Source organism: Thermobia domestica, chromosome 2, assembly GCF_964235325.1.
Source record: "Thermobia domestica chromosome 2, izTheDome1.hap1.1, whole genome shotgun sequence".
NCBI classification, from domain to species: domain Eukaryota; kingdom Metazoa; phylum Arthropoda; class Insecta; order Zygentoma; family Lepismatidae; genus Thermobia; species Thermobia domestica.
The window spans coordinates 1225321-1237818 of record NC_137455.1 but is presented as its reverse complement, the minus strand read 5'-3'; the positions used below and the strand labels follow the sequence as shown (position 1 = coordinate 1237818).

The window sequence follows — 12498 nt, the reverse complement described above, 5'->3', positions numbered from 1 at the left end:
GTATTCGTTTAAAGGAGAAAGCTAATTTTACACTGTTAGTAATCACAGTATACAAGGTGCATTATTTTATTTATAAAGCTAAATTCGTTGTACTTTGTGGGAAAAAAATGATATCCATAATGATTAATGATAAAGGTACACTATAGTATAGTGGTTAGAGCGTTGGTGCCGGGTTCGATTCCCGGCCGGTGCTTCTCAATTTTCGGCGTCACCCAGCGTCGTGAGGCAAACTGGGGAGTCACGTGAAAACAAGACGTGACAGCCACTAGGTCTAGAAAGCTTCTGATATGACTGTTAGAGACAGAGCATCGCAGCGCGCTGACCACGTGCTCGCCGTTAGGCTTGACGTAGTTCAGCCGGTTGCTGACAGATGGCGCTGGAGTAGGCTTAGGCCCTCAAATGAGCTGTTACGCCGGGTCTTTTGTTTTTGATATTATAAGAGAGTTTTGTGTTTTAGAATTAACTGGTAAATTATTGTACAGTTGTCGAACCTCATAAAATTTTAGGAGGAATCATCCTAATTCAACTCCCTCCAAGCGTAAATGCTGATAATCCCCCTTTTTTGTTAAGACTTTGCCTATGGGCCGTTGCTGTCAGTTTCAGCGACCATTAAATACGAACTTCGAAATCGCGTCATTTATACTTCGACCGGAAAATGTATACTTAAGATTTCTCTTTTCTTCCCCATTGGACTGAACATTGTTTCCATGTTCTTAACTGCAAATGATATACAGTATGTTCCAGTCGTTATGCCCAGTGTGCATAAATTAAAACTAGAGCAGAGCTGGTGGATTCCAAAAGGTTGCTCTGATCTCCAAGTGTACATCACATACGAAGTGGTCGTTTTCGAGTGTACAGGGTGGCCACAAAGTCCCGTCACCCCTGAAAATAAGTAACATAAACTACTAAACGTATGTAAATAACTACACGCATAGAACTGAATGACATGAACAACAATGTTTTTGAGAAGTTTTATTGAGATAGGAAACATTAAGTGTCCAAAGAATCAGTCTGTCGACCGTCATTCTCATGACAAAGGATAATACGCTACCATGTTCTGTGCGACATTTTGCGGAAAATTGCAGGTGTAACTTGAGTGAAAGCTTATTTCATTACTTCTGTCAGTTCGGCAGTGGTATCGTAACAGTTTTGTGCAACGATGCCCTTTTATGATTCCCCATAGCGCAATAACACAGGTGGTGAGGTCTGGGTTTTGTGGTGGCCAGGCAAGTGGTGCAGGCAGATGCGGACTACCACGACCAATCCAACGCCCAGGAAAGACTTCTGTTAAGATATTCACATACGGTGAGGGCATAATGGGCAGGTGCCCCATCATGATGAAACTAATATATGTCTTTGATTCCGTGCACCTTCAAGAGAGGGAAACTTACATAGCATTTATCAAGGTGTAACGGGACTTTGTGGCCAAAGTGTAAAATCAATCTAGCATGAGAAATACTTATGAATTTTTACCTATTTACTTTCCTTATTATAATGTGAAACTATTGGACAGTTCGTATTATTTAAATAGAGAGCCAAAATTTCTTGAGACGCAGAAAACTGAAGAAGAAAGTGGATAAGGGAAACCGACAAAAATTGATTGTGATGGTGTATTGTGTGTTTTTGTTGTCAAGACGTTTAATGAGAATCAACGAACGAACGATGGCAATTCTGCGATCAATCAGAGACTTTGGAGGAGTTTTCAGGAATTTGTAACGGAAAGACTTTTACAATAAGACCAATAAATGTCCGTGTATTTTTTTTCTTTTCTTTCCTTTTCTCAATGTAGAGACATTTTCTTTGCTCTGTTAGTTTTTTTTTTCGAACAATGATGTGAAAAGTGTCTAATCACTCAGTATTTGTGATGATAAGCAGTTTGTATTATCTGCCTATTATTATTGTTATTAAATTGTAAATTGTTCATAACTTTTATTTGAATGTAGAAATTAACTTAAGATTTTGTTTGTTTAATGATCACAAGATAAAATAAAACAATTTATATCAATGCATCAGAGTGAACTTATTTTGTGCGCGTTAAAATATCAGTTACCCCCAAAACGCTATTTTATTTATTTAGCTGAGTACGTTTCGGTAAATGGTTATTACTATCCTCAGCACAAGTCCTTTCGGTGAACTAATATTGCTTGACGAGTTACGTTTTCCTCTGTCTATAAGTTATGCATTTCCAGTCGCTTTACAATTATTTACTTTTGCCGTCGGCGAAGAATTGTGGTGGCTGTTGGCGTCACCATTGCCGAACTGTTGCTTTCACCTCCGTGTCACAACTGTAGCGTTGGCCCTTAAGATGATCCTTAAGTTTGGGGAAGAGCCAAAAGTTGCAGGGCGGAAGATCTGGACTATTGGTAGGATGAGGCAGAATGTCAGCATGTCAACAAATACTTTGCCAGTAGATGAGACAACTTTAATTATTATTATTTTTTTTTTTCTCGGAGAAGAGGACGTGTGGTGGTACTCCATCGACTAACGCTTCGTTTCCGGGTCGTAATGATGTATGCACGACTCGTCGCCGGCGATGAATGTTTCTGGGCGCACAACCATCGGCAGTCAGAAATTCAATGACAGCCCACTGTTTCAATCGGACGTCACAACTGGATGCCATGGATTGCTCCATTACTATGGAACGAGAAGAGATAGGAAGATGAAACAAGTGACATTCTATAGCTTAAACATCAGTGCATTTATGATAAACAGTTCAGAATGTTTGCAGTACTATTGGCCAAGTAATGGGCTTGGAGGTATTATTTTCTGAATCCCCTCGTAGATAAAAGGGAGTTTTTCAATTCCCAACCTGCAGTAGTGCAGTGCGTCCACTTGATCCCAGTATTTATCAGTTGAAGGAAGTAGTAATTTCTTTTGTATTTCTTTTATTGCATGGCTTAGAAAACATGGGACGCTAGTGCGTTTTTTTGAACGATGCTAAATTTGTTAGATACTGTATTTTCGTTAGGCTCAGTGGCAGAACGCGTACGTCTGGTGAGTAGGGTCTCTGGTTCGATCCCGCGCCAAGTACGTTTGGTACGTTTGCGGACATCGTGTTTAAGGGTTTCCTTGGGGTACTCCCAGTTTCTCACTCCCCAATTCTTTCATCATTTAATTGCTTTATTTATCATCTTCCTTGACCTAAAGGGCGTAACCGTGGAACGTTAAACATTTCATTTGTATTTTCGTTAATTTAATATAATTTAGTTGGGTAACTAACTATGCAATGACGTTTAAAATACAAAGAGACAAATTGCAATCAGCTGGTAAGAGATTACTGGCTGCCATTTCTCAAGGAGCCAATTCATTCTTGATAATACTTTATAAAAGAACTTTATGCTGTGCTGTAGACCCACGGATCCTCTCGTATCTTTTAAGCTATTGACAGTCAATAAAACGAGGAATTCAGATACCTACTCTATCTATCGTACTGCTCTTTAAAACATTCTTGAGTTAAAAAGAAAATGTAAAATTAAATATAAACGTAGAGGCGGTACATAAAAGTTCGAGATTGATTTTAGGGAACGCCTACACTAAAAACGATCGCGAATTTCTCCAACACCTTTAAGCGAAATGCAATGCCTCCACTAGATCCAACCTGCGAATTGGGCGAAAACGAAAAGTTGAGAATGCAAATGATCTTGACCTGCTGGGATTGTTCATTTGAAATCGTCCCAATAGGAGTCATCTGCAGGCGAAGCGATGCAGTTTTCAGCTTAGGAAGTGCCTCTACAAGCAATGTTAGGGGAAAATACGAGTAAATTATGTGCAAATATTCATTTTAGAAAAGACGAGAATAATATAATTTTGTATTTATTATGTATATTTGATCAAAATATTTGAGTGAATTCAATAGTGTTCGTATTAATGAAGACAGGCTTCCGCTGAAGGCAGAACTCATGAATTAAATATGTTAAACCAATTTTCTTGTGGAAGTCTCACATTTTATATATTTTCTCATAGTTGACACACCTTATAGAGTAATATTAATAAAGTGGATATTGGCGCCTTCATGGCTCCCCAGAGGAAACCCCCTTGAAACGGAACAGGAGATTCTTAATCTCCATAGAAATTTTTATTCTGACTCAATACAGCAAACTGCTTCTTCCTAGTTACGTGACAAAATGTTAGTATTTTGTTATCGCTTTCTCAAAAGCTTAAGATTCGAATTTTCAAGCATAAAATTTAGATTGCAAGAGTCATTCTGTATCAACCCTCGCAAAATTCTGCGTACAGCAATGCAAAAATTCGTAACTGCTAGGCCGATTATCGCCAACTAAATTGCAAATTTTGCCTTTGTTGACGCAAATTGTTAACGGAATGCCCGTGCCCATTGCCCTGTATCTTTAGAAAGAGGGACTTTGCTGTAATTTGCAATTGCAAATTTTCGGATCCACTGAAGGAATTTGAGTTCGCTTCGTATTTGGTTTCACTGGAGGCGCAGCCTTAAACTCTACAAAGTATCTAATGAATTTGTTACGAATGAACTTCATAATTGCCGCAAATAGTGTCCTTCGTGGCAAAATAGATAACTAATAGATGCGACGACGAAGTGTACAATATTACCAATTTTTTGATTGTCATGTGATTTCCTCAATGACGCTACTGCTCCTTGAAATCTCGGCGGGAGATACTTGGTGACCTTGAGCATTGCCAAAAATTTACGAAAAAAAAAAAAAAAAAGATGACCAAAACGACAAGGAATCACGATCAGCTCTTGTTCAACTAAATTGTATAAATACATCGTCATGGATTTTCCAATAACTTTAGGTTTTAGATTCAACTTACCCATGACCCAGAGGATAACGATTTCGATCTAGAACGACGGTCTTCGCAATGAAAGATCCCAGACCAAGAGAGTGCCCATCATTAGATTTGGTATTAGAAAAACTGTCACCTGAAGGCCAAAACATGAACACCGACTTCTGCTGTAATGATATTCGTCGTTGAGGGAAGTCATTCAGCGAAAACTATCTGAAATGAAATCTTTGAGTTTTACGTCCCACGGTTATGCCGGTTAGGCTAAAGGAGACGGTGTTGATGAGTAATGAATGAAATGGTGGAATGAAGAAAGTGGGAGGAAACGGAAGAACTCCGAGAAAACCCACGCAGACGGTGTTTGTCTACCACAAAGTTCACTTGGCGGGGACTGGGATCGAACCCGGGACTCCAAGCACCAGAGGTGAACGCTCTACCACTGAGCCACCGTGGCCCAGAAAACTATCTGAACTATGGCACGTGGGCAGTTGACTAGTCCATGACATTCTATCAAGTTTACGTAGCACTGAATTCAGAATTTCACGTATTCCTTCGACGTGTAACTAACAGGTTTCTGACAATTGACATAGCATTATCAGTGACTCAGCGGAAGGTATCTATAACGCTTTAGTTTGTGGAAGGGTGTATGCAGCTGAAATCATTGCTCTAATTTTGTTTTACGATCTACATGCAGCCATTGGATGAATCTAGAAAGCTAAATCTGGCTGAACACGTCTCGTCAGCAGATGTGGGTATGTATCTACATATTTTGTCTCAAAACCTTCAGCGTGAGAGCGATTTGACGAGAGCTTGCCGTTAATGTGAAGAAAATCTATTCTATAAATTCCAGAAATAAACTCGAAAATTACTCGTGACTGTATACGAAATTAAATGCGTTTATGCCCTCCAGCCTAAATAGTTACCCGAAAGTCCAACACTATGGGAGGATCATGTCTAACAAGAAAGTGGACAGATAATATTGGAACTCGACCATTCTTCTCTGTGTTGGTTTCACGTTCCGTTTCAGCACCGAGGACCTACAGCATAACCACATATATTTCCATCAGTCAGGGATTGAATCCGGGTCTCCCATACTAAAAGTACAGTACTAAGCATTTAGCCAACTGACTAAGTGTTGGCAGGGATATGGCACTTTATCACATTAGCTTTGTGGGCAACTGAAACAAAACGGTAACAAACTTCGTCAGCTTGAGTTATGTGCCGCTCAACCCTATCTTTACATGGCAGTCATATTAGGCTATCGTGCAAGCGAGAGAAGCAGCGGTATCCGTCGTTCTTCAAAGAAAACCTACATTACGCGATGCATACGACTGGCCATTGTCTTCCTGAAAAATGACGTCTAGAGTTATCTAAAGAAACTGTATGACTTCAATCTCAAGAACCTCTCTTACCCACAGCAAAACACCTGGAACATGAATATGTAAGTTTATTGTGAAACTACGCCTAACAGCGCATGGAATCAATATTATGTCTAAGTGGCACGAATCACGCCAGGAGAAACCTCAGCGTCCTGCCCTGCATACTTATTTTGAACTTTGTCGTTTCACAATAAACTTACATGCCCATGTTGCAGGTTCTTTGCTGCGGACTGTACCAGGTGAGATCGCATGTTGTACTATCATACCTTCTATTCCGTTGACAATGCACGCTGATAGATTGCACTCACTATTATAGTCTGTGAAGTTCGTGGTTCTGGATCGGTTGAAGAAGGCCGAAGACATGCATGCTGCCAGTCCAGAGTTCAGACTTCAGGCAAATTTACATCCATTACTGTACTCCAGTATCCAATAACTGGACGACGATCTATAGTCACCGATGCAGAGAAATTGAAATTGACAGTCTACTGTCCGATCATTGCCACACAAGATTCTCTTCTATCCATTGCTTCCATACACACACATCACTGTCATTCGCGTGTAGCGTGCCGTGATATAAGAAGCAGTCATATCTTTATATTGTTACGACAGGATGACGCATATACAAACCCTAGTAGACCGAAAGAAGAACTACTGGTCTCGCAATCCCGTTGAGATTGTAATCGTTCGTACATCGAGCTCTGACCATTTCTTCTTGGTGTTGGAATTAATGGTACTATGTTGGTAGGAGTACCGTGACACGGCGACATATAAAACACACAGACAGTGGACACGAAACGTGTGGAGCAAGCGTCGACGTCAAAGGGTGCAATAGAGAGACATCGATCTACGGAAAGGCGGCTTCTTAAGACTATATTCGTGCAGTGCATGAAACATGTCATACAGGTAGCAGAGTGAGTATACATTAGAAACGTCACTGCTTGATGAAGAAGAATGAATCAAAGCAAACTTCTATTCAATCGTCTAAATATTTCCCTGATTTTTTTCAAATATTGTTTTATTCCTTAGAAGTGCGTGCGTGCTTAGAAAAATAGTATTATTAACGGCATTTCTAATTTTTCATAATTTACGTCGCAGTTCATTGTTTTAGCTCTTACTGAGTCCCTTGTCATGAATTATCCGTTACTTTGCCATAAAATGTAAAATACTGAGTGAAAGCATTAACTTGATATTTCCTATAAAGTGGCATTTGATACAGTCCTTCCTTGGGCCCTCTTTTGCAAAATGCATTTGTAAAGCGGCGTTCAAATAATTTTCAGATAAAGCACAACTCATTACAAGATTTAGTCCAGACGCATTTAATGGCAAGTCCTCATTGCATATGGAAAATAGAAAAGAAACTTAACTCTTCTTGATATTTAGTGTAAACCGGAGATTTTGGATATGCTTGGTAAAGTATCTACAGCTGTTTTAAACTTATATTAAAATAATTTGGAGTGATGACATACATATTATTAAAAGAAAAAGTACTTTTCAAATTCGTCTTGTGTTATATGTAGCTAGTAAGGAACATATTCTTCTGATCAATGACACACTACCTTCTGCATTCTGTATTCATTGATAATATGAATTCACTTTAAAAAAAGGACCGCGGTGGCTCAGTGGTACAGCGTTCACCTCTGGTGCTTGGGGTCCCAGGTTCGATCCCAGCCCCCGCCAAGTGGACTTTGTGGTGGACAAACACCATGTGCGTGGGTTTTCTCGGGATTCTCCCGTTTCCTCCCACTTTCTTCATTCCCCCATTTCATTCATTACTCATCATCACCGTCTCCTTTAGCCTAACCGGCATAACCGTGGCACGTAAAACTGAAATATTTCATTTCATTTTTTTTTTCACTTAAAAAAAGTTTTATAGCAACATTTCGTTACCTGTACTTTCGGAGGTGATATTTATTGTTACCAATCAACTTTATTACCTGCCTTCTAAAATAATGTAATTTTAGCTATATCTATCCTTATTCAATTACTGTGCGACAAGGAATGGGAAAGGAAGCGGTACTCACTTTAATGGAAAGTAAGAAAGAAAAAAATAAAATATTCCTGTGTAATAATAACAATAAATAATATAATAACAATTATATCTTACATAAGTTATCATCTCCAGTGACCATTTAAAAGCGTATATAATTAATTCTAAATTTCACATCTGTAGCTTAAGACAGCCAACGTAAATGCCATCCCCTTTGTATTGGCTGAGGAGCTTCAACATATTCAGCTTCTTCTGGTTGCTGTACGAACTCTCTAGCTCATACAACGTACAGATGTTGAGAAGCATGCTCTCATGAAGGCCAGAAGTGGGATTCGAGTTCACGGCCTCCTCCAACAGCTGCAGGGCTTCTTTCAATCTGCCCATGTACAACAAACACACCGCCATGTTATTGATGATCTGCAAAACAACACAAGTAATATTGATCAGCGATTTTCTAATTAACCTATTGTGTCTCAGAGATTCTTTTCATATGTTAGGTAGTGATAAGCATTGTTGAATGAACAGTATGGAGGTATGAAATATTTCGTGCTATTTAATGTCTTTTTTAGCCTCCGTAATGCCTTTGGATGCTTTTCTAGACGCAGTGGAAACTATCAATAGTTATATTATACCGCTTAACGGTCCCTGTTGTTCAACTGAAACGAATCCTAATGGATTAAAAATGTAAACCTAAGATGTTTTCCTCCTAGAGAAATTAAAGCCGCTTTGATGCCATGTCGCTTGTTATTTCTTGTAAATCATGGGCTCCTATGTAAGAACAAAGGTACCCCTACTCAATTTTTGTCATTTGTGTTATCTCATGTAGGATGAACCAATGAAATTTGAGTCTCTCCAAACCTTTTTGTAATACGCTTTGTATGTAATTATTTTCAATATCAATTTTTTAATAGAAATTTCATTTCATTATTTTACAGGGTGTTACAAAAATATGTTCCACTACTATAGGACCAATCGTAGTCGGGTCAAGATATCGCTGAGGAACTAGTATGTGAACTATCCAATCTTTCAGAACCTCCGGTATTTGCACAATCATTTTTAGAGAAACTGTTTGGGAGTACTTGATCACTCTCCATCTACCTCACTAAAACTTGGTGTGCAAATACTGGAGCATTTCTTTTGTTTGCCTGTTTCATTAGCTTAGAAAACACGATAAATTCTCATGTAAGCATTAGAGTTGTCAATGAAATAAAGAGAAAATATTATCAGGTAGCAGAAGGTATACATAATGTTACACTTAATGCGTCTTACTAAAATATATAACCATAAAATAGGATATGTTACGTTATAAACATGATCATTTACATGGTAATTAGGAAACCATTTATGCCACACTTGGCATGTACTCAGAAGCAAGTTTGTTACCAATTCTTCATTTAATGAGTTATTTAAATATTCCTTAATAGTGTAATAGTATTTTACAGCAAGTAGGTTAAATAACTTCTTACGAAAAGCGATAATATTAGTCATATTTTTTTAAGTACATAGGAAGTTTATTATACAGCCTAACACAATTCATATATACAGTTTTGCTTATATTAGCATATTTTTGATGCATCACAAATATACCACTGTCTTGTCTTGTATTATGACTATGAACATTTTTGTTAAAGGTAAAAAGATGCATGTTCTTCACAGTAAAAACAATAGATTTATAAATATATAAGCTTCGAAGTGTTAAATTTTTTGCTTCTATGAAACACTTTTTACATGACGACTTTATTGGTAATCCGAAAATTATTCTAATCGCTTTCTTTTGCAATCGGAAAGTGCTTAAACAATTTTCAGCAATTCCCCAATGTATTATTCCGAAGCTAATTACTGAATTAAACTTGGCGTCAGGGGCGGATCCAGGACGGACTTTTGAGAGGGAGGGATGGGTTCTAATACTGCTACTTAGAGCTACTTTTAAGAGTTCCAAACTCTGGAATGGGGTTTATCCTAACTATATATAAAACTACATGAGCTGACAAATTATTGAGAACTTCCTGTAGGGATACAATGATTAAATTTGGCATGATTGTAGCTTTCCGGAACTAACCGACAGAAAAATTTCCAAAAGTGAATATTTTTAATTTTTAGGGAGTTTAAAGAGGGGATGAAAAAATTCCCCGTTATTTAAATAGGTCTTTTTTCGGACCTATAATCTCATGTTTTAGGTACTTATAATTGGAATAAAAACTTAAAATTCGGTATGCTTGTACGTTTTCGTTAGCACTACCTAAGTAAATCAGTAAAAATAGAAAATTCAAACTTTAGAGTGGTTTTATGGGGAAGTGAAAAATCTTTCCCATGTTATTTATATGGAACACATTTTACACCCCCAAGTTACAATGATTAAATTTCGCATGATTGTAGCTTCTCGGGACAAGCCCACAGAAAAATTTCCGAAAGTGAATATTTTTAATTTTTATGGGGTCTAAAGAGGGGATGAAGAACTTCCCCATGTTATTTAAATGGGCCTTTTTATTTAAACCTATAATCTCATATTTTAGGTGCTTAGAATTGGATAATAACTTGACATTCGGTATGGTTGTACGTTTTCGTTAGTGTTATCTAAGTGAATCATCAGAAATAAAAATTTCCAGGTCTAACCGACAGGAAAATTGCCAAAAGTGAATATTTTTAATTTTTTAGGAGTCTAAAGGAGATGAAGAAATTCCCATGCTATTTAAATGGACGTTTTCTTGGGATACAAAATCTTATTTCTATATAAAATAAGAAAGTTTCCTTTTCGGGGGGGGGGGAAGGGGGGATTACCCGGATCGCCCCTGCTTGGCGTATAAAAGCTAACAAGTACTCCTCTCGACACCGTACCTTGAAGTTTATATAAGGCGAAATACACGCTACTTAGCTTTTTGTTTAAAGTGGAGATGTGAGCAGACCACGAGAGATCGTCACTTATGGTTACACCTAAAAGCTTTGTCCTGCAAGAATATTGGAGAGAATGAGAAGATATTTTTATTCTAAATGATATATACGGTTTCTTTGGAAAATAAAATTGTAAGAGAACCGATTTATCATGATTTATAATTAATCTGTTCGCTCTTAACCATGTTACCAATTTGTCGGTAAAAATGGCAGATTTCCTCTATTTAATTTCTTGATATAATCACTGATGTCATCGGCGTATAGAACACATTTTGCTGGATACATATATTCTAACAAATCATTTATATATAGCAGGATAAAAATAGGACCCAGAATGCAACCTTGGGGAACACCTTTGATTACACTTGATAAAGAAGAACAAGTTGCTTGAACCCTATCTGGAACCAATTTTGATATCTGTACCGCTTGTTGTCTACTAAATAAATAAGAATGAAACCATTTGTGGGCTACACCTCTAATACCATAAACATGCAACTTACTCAAAAGAACTGCATGATCAATGGTTTCAAAAGCTTTGGATAGGTCGATGAATAATCCAAAAACATACTTATTGTTTTTTAATTCAAAAGCCATGTTGTGATGGTGGAAGCCAAATATACATTCTTAAACATGTATATTTGGATAGTCCACATACCAGTTCCTCAGTGATGTCTTGACCCGACTACGACAGGCTCCATAATAGTGGAGCTATTAACTTTTAAAGTTCATTTATTTCACGTTTTCCGCAACTATAACTCCGAAACTATCCACTTTTGAGCACAGGTCCATATGAACGTTTTTCTTATTTTGGTGTAGGGAATCTGTTCCCAAAATATCGTGACAAATTTTTGTAACATCCTTTAGTTATGTCCATTTCCTTGCAAAATTATAGCCCTTACACAGAAAATTTTCATAAATATTAGCTTTTGCTTTATTTCAATGTGCTGAAAAACTATGAGTACACTGAATGTTCGCAGTATCCTTTCTGTAAACATGTGTCGGGAATTCTCCTTCTTTCGTATAAAGTTGACGCTATAGTTAGGTTTAATTTCTTTAGTTTTTAGAATCGGTCGATAGAATGACATTGTTCAGGCACATAATCCATCTGGGAATCCCCTATATACTGTGGATAATTTAGGGATGAAAAAACACGAAATGAAACGAAATCTGTAAGGTTTACGTCCCACAATTATGCCGGCTAGGCTTAAGGAGACGGTGATGATGAGAAATTAATGAAATGGTGGAAGAAAGTGGGAGGAAACTGGAGAATCCCAAGAAAACCCACGCACACTGTGTTTGTCCACCACAAATCTCACTTTTTGAATTTTAATCAAGCTGATGATAGAAGTAGGTTCTTCCGAAAGCGCTGCTTCTTACATGTAGAAGAAAACTGCTATTTTTTGCGGTGAGTATTAGCCTTTTTGCTTGTTTCTCTAACCGTATATAGTTCAAGATGATTATTCATATTTATTTCATACACAAAAA

At 37.6% G+C, this 12498-nt stretch overlaps 1 protein-coding gene across 1 annotated transcript in view; it reads right to left on the bottom strand.

Moving 5' to 3' along the window:
• Nucleotides 1-8200: 8200 nt before the first annotated feature.
• Nucleotides 8201-12498, bottom strand: part of LOC145669780 (trafficking protein particle complex subunit 12) — a 30392-nt gene continuing 26094 nt past the window's right edge. The window contains exon 8 of the mRNA XM_081738123.1: nucleotides 8201-8541. Coding sequence (XP_081594249.1) covers nucleotides 8296-8541 — 246 coding nt within the window. The 3' untranslated portion in view covers nucleotides 8201-8295. The remainder of the gene's footprint in view (nucleotides 8542-12498) is intronic.